Below are 26,127 nucleotides of genomic sequence, written 5' to 3' on the forward strand. Positions count from 1 at the left end.
TTTGCATGAGGCGTTGCACAGGGCTTTGAGAGGTTTAAGCAAAACAGCTAAGCAAAATGAGACTTATCTGACCAAGGCATTGCTTTCAGATACCCTTGGATTTAAAGAAAGGACAGTCGCTTAATTTGGCAATAACTCAACGTGAGTGAAAGTCGCTCAGTCGTGTTCAACTCTGTGATCCCATGGACTCTACAGTCCATGGATTTCTCCAGGTCAGAATACTGGAGTGGGCAGCCGTTTCCTTCTCCAGGGGATCTTCCCAACCCAGGGATCGAACCCAGGTCTTTGGCATTTGCAGATGGATTATTTTCCAGTTGAGCCACCAGGGAAGCCCAAGAATACTGGAGTGGGTAGTCTATCCCTTTTCCAGGGGATCTTCCCAACCTAGGAATCAAACCAGGGTATCCTGCATTGCAGGCGGATTCTTTACCAGCTGACTTACCAGGGAAGCTCCAATAACCCAATATTTGTTGATAAATAATAGTCTCATATCAGAGAATGTCACTGAGAGAAAGATATGATCCTAAGATAAATATGTAACTTCAATAAATTTATAAAAATAGTTTTTGAAGGAAATAGTAAATTCATTTACTCATACACTTGGCATATGGTTGTCGAGCACCATCTCTTGAGATCCTGCACTGTGATTGTGGGATACACAAAGATTTATGATTCTTGGGTTTAGGAGTTTTCCATCCAGGAGAAGAGGGAAGAGTTGACACGTGATATAGCATGAGAGTTCAAATAAAACACCAATGTGTTCAGAGGAGAAGACTTCAGGCTGCAGTGATCAGCAGAGGCTTTGGAAAGGCTGTGTTTGATTGGATCCCAGAGGATGGCTGGGATTTTATTTAATGAAAACTGAAAGAAATTTAGGGCAGTGCTCAGAGCCAAGGACCAGAGGCAAGAACACATGAGGTCAGTTAAGGGAATTCCCGGGGAATACTCTAGCTTGACCAGGAGGTTTTGCAATTACTTCTGCTATGAAACTGTGGTTTTAAAAAAATAAAAGCCTGGGGGTCCAAATGGAAGGAACAGTAGTTTAGGACAGAACGTGATCATTGCAGGTATAGATGTGCAGAATTTGTGGAGACAGCAGGATATCTAACTGGAAGTAATTTCAGGCAGAAGGAAGGACGAAATGAAACCCTGGACTGCCCTTCTACAAAGAGGATAGTGAGAGTCAGGGAGGCCACAAGATCTCTGAAGCAGAAGGTTTAGAGAAAAGAGGATGAAATGGTGAATTCTTGAGTCTGACTGCTTAAACCCTTGACTCCTTCATTTTTAGAATGTCTCCCTATATCCTCTTTGTAGACCCACCATCCTTGCCCCTGCCCTCTGCACTTCATGACTTGTGTTTGCTGTGAAATGTCTGCTACCTAGCAAAACACCGGAGATAGTGGGAGGGCAATAAGTATTTGTTGAAGACGTGAATGCATTAATTTGGCGCAAAACAGGGTTTCGAATCAATTTGGAGATTGTGACATTCTTGATTTGGTTCTTCAGCCATCAAGTGTCCGGAACTATCTGCCCCCGAGCAGGGAAGCCTGCACTGTCCTGACACGCATGGAGAATTCATTGTTGGCTCCATCTGCCACTTCTCCTGTAACAAGGGCTTGAAGCTGGAGGGGGCCGACCATGTTGAGTGCACAGCTTCCGGGAGATGGACAGCACCCCCACCAGCCTGCAAAGGTAAAACAGTGTATCCTCACAAGACAGCCTTTCTTCTAGAAACTTCCTCAACAAAAATAACAAATACTTAACATACACTCTTACTATATGACAGGTACACATATTATTATTATTGTGAAAGCTTCACTTCTGTCATGAAGTGGGTTATCTATTGGGATACAGGAAACATAGCCTATGGATTTAAAAAATATATAAGGAGTGGCAGGACTTTTTCATATTTGTAAATAAAAGATATACTGATTTTTAAGCACAAATTTTCTTTCATAATTTTGGCTTCTTTTTCTCAAAGAGCTTTGTTGGGTCCATTGAATGGTTTCCATTTCTTCATCACCAGGAGAGCACTAGGGGTGGAGTCACTGGTCGAATGTTTCAAATCAAGGAACAGAAGTGGGGAGAGGTCAGTTGTCATCTCTCTGCCACATGGCAAGTTAGTGACAGAGTCAGTGGCATTTTCCACACCTCATATTTCATGCTGACCTTTGGCCTGAAGACAATTAACACCTCCCAATAAAGCAGCAATGGGCAAGCAATTGGTCTATGCATATTTTGCTGAATTTTCATATTTCTACACCCATTATTCTGTGTTTTTTTTTTTTTCTTGGTTTGGTTTTCTTCTTAATATAAGTAACACTGACATCCCCTCCCCAAATTCTTCTTCTGGCCAGAAGAATCATCTCTTCAAGAACAATTTTAGATAATTGTTTCATCTGGTTTTCTATGGTAGTGGATGGTTTAGTTGCTAGGTTATGTCTGACTCTTTTGCGACCCCATGGATTGTAGCCCGCCAGGTACCTCTGTTCATGGGATTTTGCAGGCAAGAATACCGGAGTGGGTTGCCATTTCGTTCTCCAGGGGATCTTCCCGCACCAGGGATGGAACCCAATATCTCCTGCATTGCAGACAGATTCTTTACCGCTGAGCCACCAGGGAAGCCCCTGGTTTTCCATACCTGATTTTAATAGTTTTCCTTAATTTCCTTAAGGAGCTATTGCTAGAACCTCCCTGATTATGAAAGGACCAGAAGACAGTTACTGCATGTCAGTCTTAACTCTGTTGTGCTCCTCTTAGTTGGGAGCTCTGTAAATTGAAACTTTTTTTTTTCACAGTGGACACAGCATCAGCTCTTGTTCCAGTGGTGCAATGCCCACCCCTCATCGCTCCAATGCAGGGAACAATGTCCTGTCAGCATCATCTGAGGAACTTTGGTTTGAATACCACTTGCCACTTTGGATGCAAAGCTGGATTCACACTCATGGGAGATAGAGCTCTCCGATGCAGACCTTCCAGACAATGGACAGCAGTAGCTCCCACGTGCAGAGGTAAGGTGAAACACAGAAGGCAGCTCCGACACTATCTTCTAGCATGCTAGGCATTGTCCATGGCTGTCGAAATCCTATCCAATGCCAGTGACCACTTCAGGTGTCAGCTCCTCCATGAAACCCACAACAATCCCAATTAGAAGTAATGAGCAACAGGCATATCATGTTTCCCCTTCCTTCCATCACAAGCTAATGCTCTTGTACACCTAGAGGAGGAAACATATGGAAATGACAAAATGTGTTACAGCTATAAACATGCTGAACGTGAAACCAGTTATATGAATTGTGAGTTACAAGGTACAATTCTATTGATGATGTGGCCTTGTAAACATTCCATATTTCATAACTGGAACCCAATTAAAAAGATAAATTATGAACGTTACCTCTTGAAGACCTATACCCTATGCATGAAGCACTGTGTCTCTTCCATCATTGTATTCCCTATGAAGCACAGCACAGTGCTTTGCAAATGTCAGTATTGCCCAACAACATTTGCTAAATTCAGTTTCCTGAGTTGAGTTAAATTTGAGTTAAATTTCGTTTTCTGTATACAAATTTGGGAGAATATCCTGAAATGCCCTGAAAAACAGTTTAAAGAGAATGGTGGTCTCTACTTCTTTCAAACTTTCAGAGGCCAGGTATGCTGAACAATTGTTATCTCAAGAAATATGTGCTGACATGGCAGTTAATTGCCAGTGGTAGTAATAATAATATTTAGGACAACAGTATTTTTGAGAAGTAAAATTCTGTAAATAGTACTTTTGTGGGCAAGACTGATCAATCCACTGGAAGTTTATTTATTGAATTGCCACTTTGTGCCCTCCTTAGTTCTTTGGCTATCATTCTTTGAGTATATATCTCAGTACGTTTGATATTGGAAGAACTTGTGGGAATGCCAAAAATAGCTCATGTCCTTTCTGATCTTTTGTATTCCACCACATCTACTGGCAACCCTAGCCATGTTTCATGTGAAACCATAATCTCTTATGTTCATTCTGTAAGTTTGTTTTTCCTACATTCTATTTTCTTCTGCAGCTGTCAGATGCTCCAAGCTACCCATTACTGAGCCAATAGTGATGAACTGCTCCAACCCTTGGGGAAATTTCAGCTATGGATCAACCTGCGGCTTCCATTGCCCAGAGGGTCAATTACTTAGTGGCTCAGAAAGAACAGCATGCCAAGAGAATGGTCAGTGGTCAACAACCATGCCAACCTGCCAAGGTATATGTCTCATACAGGTTAAGAAGTCGCTTTCATATGGAAAATAATGAAATCAGTTTTTCTCCTCTGTGTGTTTCTTAATAGTGGTCTCACTTTCTATCACTGGGTTTCCCCTGCGTTTAATAATTGTTTCACAATGAATCAAACAGAATCTCTGAATCTTATGCAGCGCAGTGGGAATCAAATTTAAACAATCATCACTACTTTTTCAAAGCTCCAATTTGTGAAACGAATCCTCTCATTTCTTTATAATCTTTGTGTAGTATTGGATTGGCCAACAAGTCCAGCTGGGTTTTTCCATAAGATCTTACAGAAATACCCAAGTGAACTTCTTGGCCAACCTAATACATCTTGAAGTTTCAAGATGTTTTAAACTGAAGGTTATTTAATGAAGAATCGTAATTCATTATCTCAGAAGACCTTTGTTTACCATATACCTCCCCCAAATACCATGTGTCTTCCTTAATCAAGCTCTGCTTGTAAGGTTTATTTCATCCCCTTCCATTTTTTCCCCTCTAGTAGCTTGTTGTAACTACTTTTTGTCATAAAAATGAATCTTCAATTACCTTCCCCCTCAAATTACCCAGTTTATTTTGTTTGTCCAAACTGCCATTTAATTATCTAATTCCATTTATTGAGTCTGTACCTTGACTCCTTGGAAATTATGTTTGATATTTAAGCATTAGGAAGAAAATCAAGTTCTGCTTGTGTCCCATTCTGTTGGAGTGAGTTACGACTTCCAGGCTTTTTGTGCTGGGTTGTTAGCACTGCCAGGACCTTGGAGGACTTATTTGATTTCACACCTTAGCATTGTTGGGGCCCTTCTGGTGGAATGATGGTCTTCTGCACAAAACACTTCTTATGTCTCACATGTGTGTGTGCATTTGTTTTGCAGCAGGGCCACTGACTATCCAGGAAACCCTGACTTATGTTGGTGGAGCAGCAGCTTGTACAACAGGCTTAGTGACGGGTTCGATACTCCTGGCTCTGCTAAGAAGGCGTTGCAGACAAAAAGGTAAATTGGAAACAGTATTTTCCTTATTTTCTTCTTTCAAGTGATTTGGGGCAAGGCAGTGAAACCACAACTTCAGTAGTTCATGTCTGAAAACATTTGCATTAAAAGAAAACAATGCCAAGTTAAGTGGTCTTGAGGACCAACTCCCATCAGAGTCAAATTTAGGGAAAAAATAATAAAAGAAAACACAGATCCTCATATAATGGAGATCTGGAGATGGGCCTGGAAATCTGAATTTTTCATAAGTTCCTCCCCACCCCAACTCCACCTACTAAGATTTTCGAGGCCAGTGTGCATACTGACACTTGGGGGCTTCTGGCCTAGGGAACCTTAGTTATTGCCAAAACTAACTAGAAAGGAGTTATACTTCATTCATTCCTTCATTCCTTCACACAATGGCCATTTATTGGTCAACTGATTAGGTAGTGTAACCCAAAATGACAGTCTTTGATATTAAGGAATGTATAATTCAGTAGGTGACTTGAATAAGTTAAATCAATGCTAATACTGAAGTGTATCAAGTGCATTAGGGCAAAAACACTACCTGACTACTTCTGGAACACAAAATAGAAGGGTCCCACCCAGATTGATAGGGCAGAAAAGGCTCTTTTAAGTTTGACTTTGAAGAATAAGAGGAATGGATTTTGCCAAAGGAAAAAATCAAAATAGAGTTACAGCAGAGATAATGGCATGTGACAAGGCCTAAAAGGGCAAAATAAATGGGAAAATGCTATGTTCAATAGTTTATTGCACCTGAATTGGAAAAAAAAAAAAAACGAATGGAGGAAGTGAAAAACAAAGCTGGAAGTGTAAAAGAGCTGCTGCTTTAGAAATGACTTGGTATGAAAGCTAAGAGATGTGTATGTGCTCATGAAAACTTGTAGAGCTAATTCAGGATTGAGGCAAGAAAGTGACCCAAATGGATGAAGATTTTTCTATAAGGGAAACTGTGTTTCTCGGATTGTTCATTAAAAGATAGCTGTAGCCTAGGAATAAAAACAGAACCCTCCCTTAAGAGGTCAAACATCCTTTCATTTGTCTGCCTGAGATGCTCAGCCTGTTCATAAGTTGAGAAGCCTCTTCTTTTTTTAAAATTGAAGTACAGTTGATTTACAATGTTGTGCCAATCTATACAGCTAAGTGACTCATTTTTACACATACATACATTCTTTTTTAAATAGCCTTTTCCATTATGGCTTATCCCAGGAGATTGGATACAGTTCTCTATTCTACACAGTAGGATGTTGTTTATTCATTTATATGTAATAGTTGGCAGCTACCAACCCCAAATTCCCAGTTCATCCCTTTTCCTCCCATCCTCCCCCTTGGCAATCACAAGTCTGTTATCTATGTCTGTGAGTCTGTTTTGTAGATAAGTTCATTTGTGCGATATTTTAGATTTCACATTTAAGTGATATAATATGGTATTTGTCTCTTTCTGACATAAAGAAGCCTCTTCAAATAAGCTAATGAGGCTGCTCATCTTTCTTCATGAAACTGGGGATATCAGACGGGTCAGGAATGCTCAAATCCAGGGACAGAAGTTGGCTATGTTAAAAGTACCTGCCAGCACTCTCCTGGAATTGAGATTTCAACACCTATTTTTCACTGCTCAGAGGAAGAACCCCTTGTTCCCTATTCTCATGCTCTCTCCCTTCACAAAGCCACCATCGCATTAGGCTGATTTTCCAAAGTTCCTTCATATACTATCCTGTGAGTGAGTGAATAGGACAACAGATAAACAATAACTCTGCTTAAAGACCAAAAATTTACAACCAGTCCCTCCATGCAACATCTGTGCCTGCTTAACCTAATCCAGAAGGCAGAGGCGAGAGCTCTTAAGACCCTGATCCTAATCTCCATCGCCATGTGGGAATCCTGTTCCTGCATCTTCCCCAAATTCTTTCTTTAGTTTTGAGACATTTCCAGGGAACCCTCTGAACTATGGAGAGCGATCAGCCACCACCCATCCTCCAATATCTATACAATACAAAAATTCATTTGTGGGGATGGAATGTTCTCCCTTGATCTGCCCCACTTTGATTTTAAACTTTCTAGGATTCCAAGTTCAAATACTAGGAAAGGCCTGCATATTATGTCCCTCCCCTGCAAATTCAAAGTGCACCCTCATTATCACATTGAAAGTTCAATCATGCCTTGTAATAAATACACTTGTTCTTTTTCATTTCACCTAATATTTTCTAAATGTATTTAGGCATGAGATGCTTTCCCCTTTTTATCTACCCATGGGATGATTGACAGACATGTTGCCATGTTTAAAGTTTCCACGATCAGAGTTCAGTGTCTGGATTATGACAGGAGGCCCCCAATAGTATAAATGATCAGGGAAGGAAAACATCCACTGTTATGTTGGTTTGGGTTTGTTTATGCAATTAGCTTGCCCAAGCTCAATTGGTAAAGAATCTGCCTGCAATGCAGGAGACCTGGGTTGGATTCCTGAGTCGGGAAGATCCCTCGGAGAAAGAAATGGCAACCCACTCCAGTATTCTTGCCTGCAGAACCCCATGGACAGAGGAGTCTAACAGGCTACAGTAAATGGTGTCGCAAGAGTCAGATATGACTTAGTGACTAAACTACCACCAAATAATGATTAACAGAGTATTGGCAGAATGCAAACATAGAGGGCCTCAAGTGCCAAAGAAATGGGTTTTGAGAACCGATGGTCTCAATGATATCAAGAGTAGCCAAGAGGATGAAGTCAGGGACCAGAGGTAGGAGGACAGGTTGTTAGTGAAAGAGAGGAGAAGAAAGATGAGCGGACTCTGGAGTTACATATTGCTGAATGTTTAATTTAGCCTAAAACAGGTCCCATCTCTCAGGGAGGGATTGTTCCCAATAAGTCCCTTAAAATAAGCCCGCCTGGAAATCAGTCTGCTGACTTCCCCCAATAATCCCTATCGCTGATGACCTTTCCCCTTCATCTCATTTTTTTTTCTTTTAAACCAATCTTCTGTGTCTTCTTGCTTATTTCAGATGATGGAAAAAGCCCCTTGAACCCTCAAAGGTAAGATGGAAATGTTTTATGGTTAAATTTTTCTAGTTTGACTTTTTAATTCACTCTATGAATTATTAATTCACTGTATGTCAGAATGACTATACAGACATGCCTTTTATGAAACAGTCTTTGGCAATGTCCCCTAGACTAATTCTGAAGCAAAATTTACCAGTAATATGTCCCAGCAATACATAATATTAAAAAAAAATCACTAAGTGCCCTAATGATAATATAAAGGAGAAATACAAGATATAAGGGAAAGTGACCTAGAAATAGCACACTGGAACTGGGGCACCACACTAGCAGGTGCTATGAGGTCATCCATCAGATACTTGTACCTTCATTCAAGTAGAATCACTATGAAGGCAACAGTCATAAAGGTCAGCTGACAGGAATATTCTATTAGTGAGTCAAACAGTATCAGAAGTGTTGTCAACACCAACCTGATTTTTTAAAATGATGAACTATTCTGGCAAAGAGTTGGAAAACCTGTTATTATCTTCTCTTAATTCAGATGGTAATTGCATTTTAAAAGATACACCCAAAAAGCTTAACATTTATATGTAAAGCCGTTCAGTTTTAGGCTCAGAGATTTTTCACCTCCAGGAATGTTGAGTAGCTTTTCTAAAGTTGTATGGAGTGTATAAGACAATTCTTTTGTGCCTTGGGCATTTTAGGACATCCAGCATCCTTCAGTTCAGTTCAGTTCATCCTTAGCCCCTGCCTAAATGTCAATAGTAAGTCTTGCTCATTATGAAAATTTAAAAAAATGGCTATATATAGAGCAGTACTACCATTCTTTGAAAACTATTGCCATATGATCAAGTATTAAGGGTAGAATTTTAAAAGGATTTCCTCTCACAAGGAAGAGGCTGCAGCAGGGGTCAGAGCAGGTATTCAGTACCTAAAGTATCAACAATAACTTGGGTACGAAGTGCAAAGAAAATTACCCAGAACAATTAATTAGGATCTTGAAAATCTCTTTGATTTTTACTCTTCTTTCCCTCTAAAATCAGAGAATTTCAGGGGTGGGTGGTATTTCATGGTCTCTGGATGAACTATGTGAAGGACTGGGGCCAAGGACAAAGCATCAAATGGCAAGCTCATCTTTTTTTGTTTCTGTTCTTTAGCCACCTAGGAACATATGGAGTTTTTACAAATGCTGCATTTGACCCAAGCCCTTAAGGTAAGTTGCCTATGGAGGAACTAGGCAGTAGGAAAAGGAAAAATATAAAGCTTGCCTTTCTTTATATAATCAGGAGTTACACTTTAAGCATGTTTTAAAGTTCAAACTATGCAGAAAATTGTGTTGGCAGTAGGAGACAGGTATAGCAGTAGAGTGACTATAGAAAGTGAGTACATAGGAGAATTTCCATTTACTCCAGGATATAAATGTTCTAATTAGACATAACTTATTTCAGGATGTATGACATTCCCATTACTGGCTGCTAAATGGTACTGATACTGTGGCCTTGCTTGATCACCAGAAATCATGACAACTAGAAAAATTTTACAAACTTTATGGAGCCAGTTCCCTATGCAACCTGCTGGGAAAACAAAAATCATATGATATTGTCATATAATTATAAAAAATAATATGATATTGTCATATATTATAATGTTATATTATCATATAATATCATATATACCATATATGATAATACCTTCTTTCTCCCCAAAAGCTCAGTGAGTTAAGTTTCCTAAATAGCCTAAATGACAGAATATTTGGAATCTAGAAAAAGATTATACAAAGCCTTAGAGGGTACATATGATGAGAGCTTTCTTTCATCTTTTTCAGGAAAATACAATAATTTTATTTTTTGCTATCATTTTCAGAGACCTGTTCTTGTCTTGGTCACCTCGTCCAACCGCCACAGGATCCTATTTTTGAACATCAGCTTTCCCGAAAAGACTTGATTCAAGTGTTGAGTGTTTGCTGCAGTTTTCTGTAAATACTTGTGAATAAAGGACGTGGAATTTCCTTTAGATTAGTTCTGCACCAGAGCAGAAGGACTGGACCACAAGCCCCAACTCTCCACCCACCACCATTTCCTGCTCCATTTCCTCTTCCTTCAACACAAGCTCAGAAGCTGGGACTGAGTCTTTCTGCGGTGGTCTGTGGGCTTTGACCCAGCTGTCACTTGCGGTACTAATTAGCTAGAGCCCGGAGCATGACTCACCAGATCAGACTGGAAAAATAAAAATGCCTCTTTATTTTTGGACTGGAGGAGGTTCTCCTCTACTTTGTTGGAAGGCAGGAGGTGTCTCTGACTTGAGGGAATTTCTATAGCATTTCCTGGGTCTTCAGTGCTTGCTGTTGGTGAAGCCTTTTGGACTTCCTTGAAGCTCCAAGAGAGGCCTCTGGATGGCACCAGAGGCTGCAGAAGACTGGTGCTCCAGACAGGAAGGTACACATCGCTGGAGACCTTCCCTCCGCCGTCACTCTCCCCCAGAGGACCCAGAGACCAATCCTTGAATGTATAGTTAAAAGGATTCCCCTAAATGCTATGTTCTAGTGTTTGATATTTTGCTGAATTAAGTCTGTATCCATCACTTTGTTGACATTAATGTAATACACAATCATGGTTGTCCCAATTACGAACTAGAGACTAGAGTCGGCAAATATGTATCTTACCACCACCCTAAACGCACAAGAAGAAAATCAGAGAAGCAGAAGAGTCTTCATCACCTGAATGTGTTTTACCCATTCTTTGATTCACATATTTAATAAATATGTTATTAAAAGTTACACAGTACTTATCTGAAACTGATAGAAAAAATACAGAGCCAAACAATATAGCTGTCCTTTCTGTGAAAAGTGAGGCAATGAACATGTTACACAGACTAGGTAAACATGCAAATAAAAATGCAAATAAAACACGCAGATAAAAATGGTGAAACAGTCTAACTAAAGGTTACAAGGTTTTGCAAGAATTTTGGTAGTAACCTTGAGATTTATGGACACACTGCTTTTAAAAGGTTTCACTCACATGATAGTGCCCACAGCACCTCTGACTGCTCACGTTATGCTGATCACTAGGTTCAGAACTAGCTGATCACTAGGTTCAGTTGGTAAAGAATCCGCCTGCAATGCAGGAGGCCCGGGTCCGATCCCTGGGTCAGGAAGATCCCCTGGAGAAGGAAATGGCAACCCACTCCAGTATCATTATCTGGAACATCTCATGGACAGTGGAGCCTGGTGGGCTGCAGTCCACGCGGTCACAGAGTCGGACACTACTGAGCAATTAACACTTACTTATGTAGGCTCAGTATTATAGGAGGATGATTATCAGCCCTGTGTCTTGAGTCAGAATCTATATTTTGTAAAAATCCCCCCCACCAGGGAATTCTGATGGCTTACCAGCTTTGTAAAGCACTGATAGTGTAGATGAAAAAGGATATGGCACCATTCCTGTTCTTCAATAGCTGATAATGTAACTGGGGACACAAGAGACAACAATACAAGTGACAGAAATAAGTATGTTATTTGAAGAGTGTGGTAGGAATTCATAAAATGGAAAAGTCAATTTGTCCCAGAATCAAGGAGATAGGTGAGACTCTGATTGGAATTTAGAGAGTAGACAGTGAAGAGTAAGAGAATGGCATTCTTAGTAGATCAAATAATGTCAGCCAAGAAGCAAAGACAGAGGTTGTTGAGGAGCTGGACATCATGGAAATCCCATGTGAGGTGCTAGATTACAATTTATTGAGAACTATTGTGACAAATCCTCTGTCCATGGGACTTTTCAGACAAGAATACTAGAGTGGGTTGCCATTTCCTTCTCCAGGGGCTCTTTCCATCCCAGGGATTGAACCCACGTCTCCTGCATTGACAGGCGGATTTTTTTACCACTGAGCCACCAGGGAAGCCCCTGACACAAGTCATAGACAGAGAGTTGGAGGCAAGTAGATGCAGGGAGCCTGGGATAAGTCACAATGATGCTTCTTTAGACAAGATAATTCTCAGATTCTCTATACATAGCAAAATCATATCTTAAAGCCATGAGAAACAGCCAGATCCTCTGAGATACGTAAGGAGCCCTGGAGGCAGAAAAGATACAATCATAGTAATCAACATATGCTGTGTGCTTTCCAACTGCTAGGAATTACATACTTCACAGTGCTCCTTTATCCTCCCAACCACTATTGGGGAAAATTATTATTATCATCCTTATTCTCCTGGTGTCAAAACTGAGATCAGAGAGGTTGTGTAACTTATCCAAGAGAACACAGCTAGTAAGTGGGATTGACATCTGGTCTGATTCTCCCAGTGAAACTCTTTAAGCCCTCTCTTTCATCACTGCCTTAGGTGGCCACAGGCCCTTATCAAGACAGAACTGTGCAACAGACAAAGACAAATGGCATATGATATCATTTACATGCAGAATCTAAAAAAATGGAACAAAGCAACATATTTACAAAACAGAAACAGACTCCCAGACCCAGATATCAAACTTAGTGAATACCAAAGGGGGAGAGGGGAAGGATAAATTAGGAACTTGGGATTAAAATATATACACTAAATATAAAATGGGCTTCCCTGGTAGTTCAGACGGTAAAGCGTCTGCCTGCAATGCGGGAGACCTGGGTTCGATCCTCGGGTCGGGAAGATCCCTTGGTGAAGGAAATGGCAACCCATTCCAGTACTCTTACGTGGAAAATTCCATGGATGGAGGGGCTGGTAGGTTACAGTCCATGGGAGAGTCGGACATGACTGAGCAACTTCACAGGATCATATGTATAAAGTAGATAAACAACAAGGACCTACTGTAGAGCCCAGGGAGCCATACTCAATATTTTATAACAACTTACAAAGGAAGAGAAACTAAAAAAGATTTATATACATTTTATACTGTTGTTTAGTCACTAACTTATATCTGACTCTTTGTGACCCTATGGACTGTAGCCTGCCAGGCTCCTCTGCCCATGGAATTTCCCAGCATGGAAATTACTAGAGTGGGTTGCCATTTTCCTTTTCCAGGGGATCTTCCCCACCCAGGGATTGAACCTGTCTCCCCTGTCTTAGCAGGCGGATTCTTAACCACTGAGCCACCTGGGAAACCCATATATGTACCACTTTGCTGAGCTGAAAGGAACCCAATATTGAATCAAGATAGACCTGTGCAAGGGTAGAAGTTAGTAAATTGAGCCAGGCCATCAGGCTCCATTCATGTGATCACCCCCTTGCTTCCTCACCACCTGAAAATACAGTATTTCTGTGCCCAGTAATAGGGCATAATGCCCTCTTCCTCAGATCAGAAGGAGAGTAGTGTGGTTAAGGATTTTGGGTCCCACCACGATGGGAAGTGCCGAGGGTCTGGCAAGTGTGAACTCTGCCCTAGGCAGCTTTTTTGGTGGCTGGGGCTGGTAAGGGGCTCCTGGGCAGTGGGCTGAGCAGATGGAAGTGTGGGAGACAGTTTTACCCCTTCTCATGAATCCCTGAGGACTGCCCTGGCTGCTAGAATCTCCAATCACCGCCTTTCCTTCACCCGTGGTAAAACAGTCACTAACTCGCTGGCTCTTCTTATCACCTCCTGTCATCTGGGGCAGTGACCTAGCCAACCCTCAGCCTAGAAAGGTCTGAGGAGGTGGGGACAGCCCGGGGTGTAGCCACCAGCGGCGCCTGGGGGAGTTGACGAGGAGGAGGACACTGCCACCCGCAGCCTCCGGGAGCTCACTGCAGCCCGGACAGCTGACAGCCTCGCAGAGGCAGCCCTGCCCACCCCCGGGGTGGTGGCGGCAGGCAGGAGAAGGAAAGCAACCATGGTTCCCTCTTGCCCTGGCCTCTGGCTCCTCGTGGTCCTAGGCACCAGCTGGGCAGGCTGGGGGAACCTAGGGGCGGAAGCAGCGCGGCTAAGGCAGTTCTACGTAGCTGCTCAGAGCATCAGATGGAACTACCACCCCGAGTCCACACACCTCAGGTAAGGCAGGCGGGGTGTCTGGATGGGCTTCTCCGGGAAGGATAATCTATTTCTTTTCAAGAGCATTCCCTTTACAATTCCACTGGGTGTGTGTGTGTGTGTGTGTGTGTGTGTGTGTGTGTGTGTGTGTGCGCGTTTAACTTCAGATAGGTAAATACAATTAATAGGAGGGTTTAATGAATAAAATTGGTGGATGCTCAGTTTGCCTCTAATAATACAGTGTAATATCCCAAGGGTTCAGAAAATATTGTTTGGCTAGATACTGCTTCAAGAGTTTGTTGTTGATATAATTTTGTTAGTATCATTGATGGTTGGTTTCATATATTGATTGATTCAAAAGCACCAGGTACCTACCTCTTCATCAACTGCAAACTCCTGTTCCAGATTTTTAGTAGTTTAGTATTTTTATGAAGGGCTTCCCTGGTGGCTCAGAGGTTAAAGCATCTGCCTGAAATGCAGGAGACCTGGGTTCAATCCCTGAGTCGGGAAGATCCCCTGGAGAAGGAAATGGCAACCCACTCCAGTATTCTTGCTTAGGAAACCCCATGCACAGAGGAGCCTGGTGGACTATAGTCCATCAGGTCGCAAAGAGTTGGACACAAAAGTTCTAGGCACATACTATTTATCCTGTATCCACTTAGCCTCATCTTCTAAAACTAAAGATATGTACCTTGTAACTTCATTATAAGCAGATTATTCAGTAACAACTGCCAAACTGTTGTTGCCTTCTTATCAATGACTTTCAAAACATCATCAATCCATAAAAATCCAACATTGTTTTTCTTTTACCTTTTTTTCTGTTTCACATGGCTCTTTATTCTTCTCTCATTCTTTATCAGTCCCTAGGATATGGTCTACCCTGGCTATTTTGATAAGAGTCACTATTAAAAGGCTTATGTAACTAACTGAAAGTGAAAATGAAGTCACTCAGTCGTGTCCGACTCTTTGCGACCCCATGGACTGTAGCCTACCAGGCTTATCCGTCCATGGGATTTTCCAGGCAGGAATACTGGAGTGGGCTACCATTTCCTTCTCCAGGAGATCTTCCCAGCCCAGGGATTGAACCCGGGCCTCCCACATTGTAGGCAGACGCTTTACCGTCTGAGCCATCAGGGAAGTCCATATATGGCTAAGACAAGGGTTAAATATGTAACTAAGACAAGAGTTAAATAACAAATCTCTATCTGAGTTGCATACTCTTTTCCTAACGGAAAGATTAGAAATAAGATTTCCCAGAAATTAAAGAAATCACAGGTTCTACTCAGTATTTCTCTGAATAGTAAACCTCTTAGTGTATCTAAGATTTTTTTTTAACTTAACATCACAGTTTAAATGATTGTGCAAGATGTGTTCCTCTTTTACAATTTCGAAACAAAAGCAATCTGCCAGGAAAGTATTGTGATATTTGAAGCCTTTTAGTGCATAACATGGGATTCTCTGGTAAAGCGTCTGCCCGCAGTGTGGGAGACCCAAGTTCGATCCCCGGGTCGGATAAATCCCCTGGAGAAGGAAATGCAACCCACTCCAGTACTCTTGCCTGGAAAACTTAAATGGATGGAGGAGCCTAGTGAGCTACAGTCCATGGGGTGACGAAGAGTGGGACACAAGTGAGTGACTTTTGACTTTCAGTGCATAACATTAACCCTTTCAAAATCTTTTCTCTGTAACTGGATTATTTCGGAGGGTGTGGTAGCTTGGTCTTGTAGTAGTAATTCCCTCTTTAAAAAAAAATCATTTAAAATATTGTATTTCAAGGTGATAATCTAGGTCCCACCCACACCCTTCGAGAGCCCATGCTAACGAAACCCCCAAAGAAAATAGCAGTCTTTCCAGCATCTATTTTCCTGCTCATGGGTAGAACACTAGCTTGGATGCTGGCTTTCCTATGTCATGTTTATGCTTGCTTATACTTGGGAGTTTGTTCTTTCTTCTGCAATTAACAACGAGAATAACAAGCTGAATATTGAAGGCAGAATCACATAGGGAAACACCCTGATTTACATGGTGAGTTCTCAAAAGAAGCTATGATTGGTCATCCTAAACTCTCACTCTTTGATTGAGTTTCCAGAATTCTTGTAATAGTTGCTCCTCTGGTATCAATTATTGAGTCAAAACCAAACAGTGATAATTCAGATCAACTGTCAATATTTTCAAACCTCAAATCATGTAATTTCTTTCTAGTACTTCTTCTTTTAAACTTATTTATTTTTAATTGAAGGATAATTGCTTTACAGTATTGCGTTGGTCTAGATGGACAGAGAGGCCTGGCGTGCTGCGATTCATGGGGTCGCAAAGAGTCGGACATGACTGAGCGACTGAAGTGACTGACTGAGTACTTCTGTGTGAAAAATCTAACCTGTATATCTGGCTGCTTAAACTAAGAACTTGTTCTAAATTGTCCTACACTGAGAGCTAATGATACTATAAAGAAATCAACATCCATCGTTTCCTAAAGTATATTTTAGCACCAAGCAAAGATCTTTCCTTATTTCATGTAATATTGGCAGGGCAGTGCCTTTTAGTGGTGAAATATATCTTTTATTCTTGCTCTGGAGCTGAAGTGAATATTTTTGAAAATTTCTCTAAGGAAATATGTTCAATCACTTGCATGCATATAGTAACAGATATTGAAAAAAAAATAGATGTACATTGGTCTCTCAAGGGTTTAAGCTTTATATGATTTTATTATGAATAAATAATCTTTAAATAATTCTCATAAATGGAAAATTCATCATGTATATTGTTTGAATTCATCTTTAACTTTTTGCTCAGACTGATTATTTTCCAATAGCAATTCAGTTGTTTGAATTAAAAATAAATATATCTCAGAATGCACACACAATATACACAGGGAAACATATTAGGAAGCACACCTCTATTAAAATTACTCTACATAAAAGACTGATTTTTCTTAGTGAAGGTTTTATACTGTCATCTGTACTCCTGTATTTAAAGATCTATGGTTAGGGACAGGAAACACGTTTCAATTGCACCCTTCCAAGAAAAAGGACCTCCACATTATGGACACAAACTAACATATACAATCCTAGGGTTCTTGGGCTCTATAAACTCTTAAGAGGTCATTTAATCAGTTTTCAATTTGCATGTTTTAACTTCCTACTTTTTCCCAAATCAAAGCACCCAAAGCAGTCAGTAAATAATTGTCTAGTTTCTACTTGAATGCTTCCAGTTACTGAGAACCCACCACCTTCTATAGCTAGCCTTTCCAAAAATACTTATGCACGCCTCTTAATTTTGCCTTCGAATATTAACACAGTTCTTGTATCCCACATTTTAAAATTATGAGAACTACTAAAATTACAGATTTTTCTGCTTGCTTGTGAAACATGAAAGCTAAAAATCAACTTTCATTACACTTTTAAGACATTACTAGCTGACATGCATTGAATATTTACAATGTGCCAGCTCTAAACCCTTTGTAGGTATCAATTTATTTAAAACTTGTAATAATTCTTGAGGGAGATTTTACTGTTGGTCCCAGCTCACAATTACAGAAACAGAGGCATAAATGGATTAAAGAAACTTTTCAAGATTATACAGGTAATAAGGGGTAGATACAGGATTCAAACCCAGACACTCTGAACATAAAACCAGTTCTCTTAGCCTCTGTGCTACATAAATATCATAGCAAGTGTGATTAGTATCCTTCTCTGTTACGACCTAGTTATACTGGGCCACTCTCTGGATTAGGAAGCATAACAAAGCCAGTATGGGCAACTGGTTTACACATCTGTAAGAAATTTCCCCCAATTGTCTTTCCTTCTGGGCTCCCCTCGTCGCTCAGATGGTAACGAATCTGCCTGCAATGTAGGAGATCTGGGTTTGATCCCTGGGTTGGAAAAATCCCCTGGAGCAGGGAATGGCTATTCACTCCATTATTCTCGACTGGGGAATCAGATGGACAGAGGAGCCTGGTGAGCTGCAGTCCATGGGGTTGCAAAAAGAGTCAGAGATGGCTGAGCAACAAACACTACTACTATTATCTTTCCTTTTACCTTTAACTTTGAGTTTAAGACAAGGATGGGAATGACATGCCCATCTTTAGAGACACAGAAGGAAAGGATGGAAATTATCCCAGTACTCTCCCTGCCTTCCTCTCTGAATTCTTAACCATGGAAACAGTTGGCCCTGTGCATCTGGGGATCTGAAAGCTGCAGATACAGCTGGCTAACTGTATTCTTATAGAAGGGACTTGAACATCTGCAGGTTCTGGTGCCAGAGGTGTCATGGAACCAACCCCTAACGATACCAGGGATGACCCTAAGTAGTTTTTGAATCTTGGTTTTGCCATTATCAACTGTTTCTCCTCAGGCAAGTTACTTAAACTTAGTTTTTTCATTTGTTTGTTTCCTATATGAATCCCAGGGCTTTGACTCCATTAGCCACCTTCAACTTCCCAGCAAGAAAGAGTCCATTAAATCAACAGTTTTTTACAGTGCTCCCTAGCAGCTTGGGCTTTCCTGGTGGCTCAGGCAGTAAACAATCTGCCTGCAATGCAGGAGATGCAGGTTCAATCCCTGGGTTGGGAAGAATCCTGGAGAAGAAAATGGCAAACCACTGCAGTGTTTTTATCTAGAGAATTCCATGGACAGAGGAGCCTGCTGGGCTACAGTCCACGGGGTCACAAAGAGTCAGACATGACTGAGCAACTAACACCAGCAGCTTAAAACTTTATATGAATGATGAGTTGAAAAGCAGCTCACATATCTATTCATAAGGAATTTGGCCATATCTTTAATCATTTAAAATACAAGTCTAAAGTTTGGGGTTTTTTTTAGAAATTTGATCTGCATAATAGGGTTGGTTAATGCAAGATAAATTTGTGGAAGAATGGTTATCACAATAGAATATTCTCAAAGACATCAATCATTATTTTATTAACTTCACTTATTGTTCATATTTATAAGACCTAGGGTTTCTGAAACACAGTTTAAAAATACTGTTATTTCTAGTAAAGGTTTGGGGACATGAGAGATCTATTTTGTTGTACTGTGAGTAGATGTCACATTAGCCTTTCAAATGTATTTTATTTCCAGTTCAAAATCTTCTGAAACCTCCTTTAAGAAAATTGTCTACAGGGAGTATGAAGCAAATTTTCAGAAAGAAAAACCACAATCCAGAACTTCAGGTAAGCCTGAAATATATTTTTAAATTTTAAAGATAAAACTCTATGGCTAATTCGATATTCACATATATCTAAAATATTCATTTAGTGATATTTTACAGAAATGTGTTTTTGTTGTTTTTAACCAGTGTGACTACATAATTTGTTGGGCTCTTATTCATAGTATGGAGAATTTCAAAACAATGACAGCAAAGCCTTAAGCTAAGCTGGGGGCCCTCCTGAGCATGGGGCCCTGTGCAATTTCATGGGTCACATGCCTATGAAGACAACTGTTTTTAACATTGATTTTAAAAAGCTAAACAAAACTTTTGAGTGTTTGAATTTTTATTCATTCATCTAGCAAACTATTAAAGAGCACCTGCTGTGGGCTGGGCATTGAAATAGGCACTATGGATGTCATGGTGGACAAGACAAATGCATCTCCTGCCTTCGTAGAGCTTATGGTCTAGTTTAATGAGCACAAATGAGCTTTAGCAAATGATTATTTGCTGAGTCCTGAAATTCATTTAAAGGAACTGTATATGTCTGATTTTTTTTTTTGCATCTATCCTTCCCATCTCTTTTTTATTTAGTGTGATATGCATAATAGCTATAATTTTTAAAGAAAAAAGCTTTTCTCTTTTCCTCAACTCTTTTTCAATTAAGGAAAGTAGGCTGAATGGGTTTCTGGGAACTCAAATGTGGTGAATATGGTAACATAGTTCACAGGACTGATAAAGGGCATTAAGAGACAACATCCTCCAGTTAGGTCCCCTAGTTGATAATTCACACATCCTTCCCCCTCTAACCAGGTGAAGACCTGTCATTTTCCCCAGACTCATCCTTCTACATCCTTTATTCACTGCATCTTGTCCTGCCTCCTCTTTGGATCTCTCTTCATCTTCAATTTTTCCTTAACTGGAACCTTCCCTTCTGTCAAAAATCCTCAAAAATCAAACAGGACACAACTTATGTCCAGGTTAGCCACTATCTAGGAAAAAAAAAAGTCTGCCCTTGACTCTGCCTGCCTTTTCTTCCCTCTTTTACTACCAACTTCCTGTGTGATTGGTGCATTTCATTCTCTATCATATCAAATTACTCTCAAAAAAGGGCACCCGTGACCTCTGAGATGGGACTTCGCCGGTGGTTCAGTAGTAAAGAACCTGCCTGCCAATGAGGAAATGTGGGTTTGATCCCTGGTGCAGGAAGACCCCCTGGAGAAGGAAATGGCAACTCACTCCAGTATTCTTTCCTGGGAAATCCCATGGACAGAAGAGCCTGGCGGGCTACAGTCCGTGGGGTCACAAAGAATCAGAAACAATAGAGACACTAGAAGACAATAATGACCTCAAGATACCAGACCAATGGGTGCTGTCCATTTACTTTCCCACTTAACATTACTAGGACACGTAATGCTCTCCCTTCTTGAAATTCTGTCATTACCTGGTGTCCCTGGCGCCACTTCCTCTGGTGACAGAAATCGAATGGAAGTGACTGGAATATGAGGAAATGGAAGTAGGAGGAACTTACATAGATAACTCTTTCCTGAGACTTGGCTCCAAATGGGAGGAGAGATAGGGTAGTTCTGGGAGGAAATGAGAAGCTTAAGGATATTTTAAGAGTTTTATTTTATTTTTAATTTATTTATTTGGCTTCATTGGGTCTTGTGGCACGAGGGCTCTTTGATCTTCTTTGCAGCATGCGAGATCTTAGTTGCGGCACAGAGGATCTAGTTCCCTGACCAGAGATTGAATCCAGACCCCGTGCATTGGCAGCGCAGAGTCTTAGCCACGGAACCGCCAGGGAAGTCCAAGAGTTTCATTTTAAAAAAGAATGACAGTGACTTAAAACATCTAAGTTCCCAAGGGAAGAATCCTATGGAAAAGGAGAGGATAAAACATCTGAGGGAGAATAACTGAAAGAACCAGACTCAGAAGAAACAGGAAGTGATGGGATTCAAAGCTGGGCTGGATGGGCCTGAGATAGAAGAGATTCTGCTCTCATGGGGGATCTGGCTGGGGGGCCCTAGCAAAGGACCAGGTGAGCAACCGTTTCTTAATAAGTTTACTAAAAATTGCTTGTAGTTTTGGGCAGGAACTTAAAGGATCTTCTGTCCTCTATAGACTCTGTAATTTTTTTTTTAATAGATCCAGCTTTAAGCTTAGTATATACAATAAATACTTAAGAAATATTTAATGAAATTAAATTGTAGGTGGGTAAGGGAAAACGAGCTGGGAAACATACTCATCATGCCTGGAAAAAGAGGAATTGGGCAGATATTCAGAGTTCTCTTTTTTGTGGCTTTTGCCAAGTGAACTGAATTTGTCTGTGCTGTGTTAGCCGCTCGCTGAGCGCAGTAAGGGGTAGAAGGACCAGTGCCAGACTGGAGGCTGTCTTTTAGGTGATACGTAGGCACTGATCATTTTTGAAGAGGAGAATACTGTGGTCCAAATCCTTAGAGATGATTAATTTTGTAGTGATTTCCTGATTCAACCTCATTAGAAGTAGAGCTTGATAGCTGATTTATGTTTAAGCCTAGGACACTTAGAACATTACTTTTCTGTCAACCCCTGTATATCCCATATTTGTTTTATGTGAATTCTGAGGAATTTTAGTATCTATTTTTATGCAACCTCTTCCTGAAAGCCCAAAGTTGCTTAATTATGAACCCCTGGAGCACCGGGGCTGTATCTTATTCACCTCTATATCCCTATAAGAGTTGACTGTTGTTGTTTAGTTGCTAAGCCATGTCCAATTCTTTTGCAACCCCATGGACTATAGCCCGCCAGGCTCCTCTGTCCATGGGATTTCCCAGGCAAGAATACTGGAGTGGGTTGCCATTTTCTTCTCCACTAATAGTGGATACAAGAGGGAAAATCTAGTGTAAACGAAAAGTCTCAGATTTTTAATAAGATCTGGTGTGAACACTGCCACTGACTACATGGGCTTCTCCATTCCATTGCCTAGTTCTGTGTTCTTGTATCTTTCCCTTATTTCCTGCTCCACTCATCTGATGGGTATGATTCTAGCCATGTGCTGCATTTCTGTAGCATGAACCCAGAAATTTTTGTAATTACAGGTGGGGTCAAGCTACAGGATAGGAATTTTGAAGAGATGCCTATGCAGTGAGGTTTATGGACACATGGACAGGTGGAGGGGCCAGGCTCATTTTTAGGAATCCTGTTTGAGGCTTTAAAATGACCAGTTTTGAGTCTCTGTATTTTCAAGGAGGATTATGAAATGTTTGTCCCCAAAGGGGTTTTATAACAGCAGCAACAACGGGCTGCCCTGTGTTCTGCAACACATTATTCACCCGAGAGCAGGGGATTGGGTTAGCTTACCTCCTGCAGTTTTCATTCCAAAACTGCATGAAATTGGGTACAGGCTGTGCTACCTTCCTGGGATCTCGGGACAGGCCACTCTTTCCACCAATTTGACATTGGGCACCAAAGAAAAGGCAGAGAAGGTCTTAGGCCACCTGGTTGATGGAGGATCTAAATGGCAGCTCAGACAACATTCAGCCGTGTTTGCCTCCATGCATGAGGGTATCTGGTTTGCATTTGTAAAAATACCCCTTTGTGTTGCTTTAATTCTGAAGAAGCAGATAGGGAGGCTAAACAAATATTCCTAACCACTCATTGCAGTAAGAGGTTAAATAACTCAAAAGACTTATTCTGGGCATTGGGCATGTGCAGCCATGTGATGCCAACAAATCAACCGAGCAAGGCATTCAGGGTAACAAACTGCAGCGGACCATGTGAACGCAGTCAGCACCTGACTTGGCTCATGGGCTCATGGGCATTCTGGGCAGGTGGGAGTAGCCAGTGGGGGCCTCTGTTGGGAGCTAGGACTGAGGGTATCAGCCAGAAGAGAGGGGTCAGTCAGTAGAGTCAGCTATGGCCAGGAGTGAAAAACAGTGCAGACATGAGGGAGCTAACCTGGCCTGCAAAAGGTGGTAAAAGAAAGCTTGGTTCAAGAGTCTAGAGACCTGAGTTCTAGTCCCAGCAATGCCATCCAATCACTGACTGATCTTGGACACGCCACTCTTTCCATCCGCTTCCCAGGCTTTGTAACCATCTCTCAGATGAGGATTCAACTCTGTGGACTCCATGGTCCTATGCAGAACTAACATAAAAACACAAACAAAAAGCTTCCGGCACATGGTCAGTGTAAACTCTAGGACTTGGGAGCTCAGGGAGTGGAATAAGACAACAGTGGGTGGAAACATAGGACGACCGTCTCAAAGATCACATTTTCTCATTGCTAAAAGGAAATTAGTTTCCTATCATTGCTGTAACAAATTACCACAAACTTAGTGGTTTAAAACAACACAAATTTATTATCTTAAAGCTCTTGAGGCCAGAAGTCCAAATGAGTTTCACTGAGTTAAAATCAAGGTGTTTGTAGAACTCTGTTCCTTCCAGAGGCTTCCGGGGAGAATTATTTCCTTGCCTTTTCCCATTACTACTGATAAAAGCCACCTGCATCCATGGGCTCATGGCTTCTTCCTTCTTCTTCAAAGCCAGCAGGTAGCATCTTCTAGTTGCTAACTCAGATACTCCTGCTTCCCTTTTCTGAGAACCTTTATGATTACGTTTGGCCCACCTGGATAATCCAAGAAACCCTCCCCATCTCAACTTCCTTAACTTAATCACACCCACAGAATCCATTCTGCCATATAAGGTAGCATATTTACAGGTCCCAGGGATTAGGAGGTGGGAGGACATTATCCTGCCTACTACACACCCCCACCCCCCAACAAAACTCTGCCACAATGTCCTCCATTTCAGGAAATGGTCCCCTCATCCACCCAGCCCTCCAAACCAGAACCTCAGCAGCCGTCCATGGCCACTTGATCTCACTCACCCCCTACTCTACATGCAACCCATCAAGTCCTGACAGTGTGATCTTCTAAACAGCTCTCTGATATTTTCTCTCCTTATTATCGCCATTGTCCTAACCTTGAACTAAATTACCAACATCTCTTTCCTGGAGCCTTCCATCTGTTCTCTCAGCCTTCACTCTATTTTCTCACAAATGCAGCTGGTCCCTGGCTCATGTTGCACCCCTGCTTCCAGATACCAAGGTTAAGAGGCAAAACTCTGAGAGGTCTACAAGGCCCTGTGTGATGAGACCTCTGATCATGCCTTTGGCTTCACTTTCTGCCTTTCTCTCTTACCTACAATGCTCTGCCTTCCCATGGCTATCTGCCAGTTCTCTGAATAGGCCAAGTGTGCTGGCAGCTCAGTGCCTTTGTACATGCTAGTCCCACTCCCTGGAAGGCTCTTGTCTATCCCTTTGCCTCTTTGCCTTTGAGCTTCAGTTAACATCTCACTGTGGTGGTGTCGTATTGAATTAATTTTCACAACCACACAGGATTATAAGAGACAGTGTAGGGAGAGCTCACAACGGAGCAGTTCTCTGAGAAAATGCTGAGTGTATATTTATAAAGTCTCCTTTTTGGACAAGGAAGTCATATAGTAAGGCTTTGAAGATAAGGAAGTTTGTTCTGCATGCAGAACAACACCTATCAAGGCTGACGTGTCAGCCAAGATATCTGTCTTAAGGGCATGAGAAAGAGCACATAAGAAAAGGGTAAGACAGAACAGTCTTCAGAAAACAGGCCCTTGAGAAAGTAACAACATTTATATTTTCATACCTCACTTCCTCAGGGAAGCATTTTCCAACTCTGATCCCCTTCCTGCCTCTAAGAATAGCCTAGAAGCCCCTGTCAAATGCCCTGCAGAGAATCCTATTCTTTTCTTTCATAATATGAACCACAGTTTATAATTAAATATTTGTGTGACCATTTGTTAAAATCCGTCTCCCCTTCTGTTTTCTAAGATCTTTGAAGGCAGGGGGTACGTCTGTTTTACTCACCATTACAATTCTGACACCTAGGATAATGTGAGCACTCAATATTTCTTAAAAGAATGAATAACTACAATAATAAGTGGTGGTTTAAAAAAGAGGTGGTTAAAAGCTTAGCATCTAGAGTCAGACAGATAAATTAAGGTTAAATTATGGCTCTGCCTCTAATTAGCTGTATAGTATTGGGTGAGATATTTAAATTCTCTGAGGTTCAGTTTCTTCATCTATAAAATAAGTATCTTAATAACAACCTTAAAGATATGCTAGAAGGTTTAATATAAAGACTTAGAGTGCTCAAATATATCAAGAGGGACAATTACAATTATCTCCATGGCAAACAAATGCTAGTTGAACTCCATGACTACTGTAACTTCCTTCTCCTGCTCCTGTGATTCCTAATGGGCAGAAGCCAACCCCATGAGAGCTTATGGATGGCTTGGAAGTGAGAATGGTCAACTGTCTGAAAAAGGGCTTTTGGCAACAAGTCTTCAAGCTTTGAAGGACATCAGAGTCACTTAGGAGCACACCTCTAAAATGCAGATTCCCAGACCCCACCTCCAGAGAGACTCAGGTTCACTGGGGCTGAGAGAATACTTACTTGAGAATCTGCCTTTTAGTTCAACCCTCGCTGATTCTGATGCAGAGCGTCCAAGGATTACACTTTGGGAAACTGTAACATATGATTCTCCAGAAAGCTGAGTCAAATATCAGCTCTTCCCCTAACTCTACAGACAGAGTTGGTCCTTCATCCTTTCTGCTCCTGTAGCATTTTGCCCATATCTCAGCAGTAGCTCCTACCATATGTCTATCTCCAAATGAGCCTGTGAGCTCCTGAAGGACAAGGACAGTTGCTTATTTATCCATGTGTCCCCAGGACCTAGCACAGCACCTGACATGTAGTAAGTGAAGCCTGTTGATTTCTGCACCCCAATCTGCTGTCCCTGCTG

At 41.2% G+C, this 26,127-nt stretch overlaps 2 protein-coding genes across 2 annotated transcripts in view; both read left to right on the plus strand.

Annotated features, from left to right (window-relative positions):
* LOC122452136 (selectin P) overlaps window positions 1-11,012 on the plus strand; it is a 43,706-nt gene extending 32,694 nt beyond the window's left edge. The window contains exons 10-16 of the mRNA XM_043485557.1: window positions 1,507-1,692; window positions 2,799-3,011; window positions 4,047-4,232; window positions 5,128-5,247; window positions 8,242-8,272; window positions 9,394-9,449; window positions 10,100-11,012. Coding sequence (XP_043341492.1) covers window positions 1,507-1,692; window positions 2,799-3,011; window positions 4,047-4,232; window positions 5,128-5,247; window positions 8,242-8,272; window positions 9,394-9,448 — 791 coding nt within the window. The 3' untranslated portion in view covers window position 9,449; window positions 10,100-11,012. The remainder of the gene's footprint in view (window positions 1-1,506; window positions 1,693-2,798; window positions 3,012-4,046; window positions 4,233-5,127; window positions 5,248-8,241; window positions 8,273-9,393; window positions 9,450-10,099) is intronic.
* A 2,889-nt stretch (window positions 11,013-13,901) lies between these two features.
* The window catches only part of F5 (coagulation factor V), a 76,425-nt gene continuing 64,199 nt past the window's right edge, over window positions 13,902-26,127 (plus strand). Inside the window, exons 1-2 of the mRNA XM_043485556.1 lie at window positions 13,902-14,184; window positions 19,242-19,333. Of these exons, the coding sequence (XP_043341491.1) occupies window positions 14,027-14,184; window positions 19,242-19,333 (250 nt within the window). The 5' untranslated portion in view covers window positions 13,902-14,026. The remainder of the gene's footprint in view (window positions 14,185-19,241; window positions 19,334-26,127) is intronic.

Source organism: Cervus canadensis, chromosome 13, assembly GCF_019320065.1.
Source record: "Cervus canadensis isolate Bull #8, Minnesota chromosome 13, ASM1932006v1, whole genome shotgun sequence".
NCBI lineage: Eukaryota > Metazoa > Chordata > Mammalia > Artiodactyla > Cervidae > Cervus > Cervus canadensis.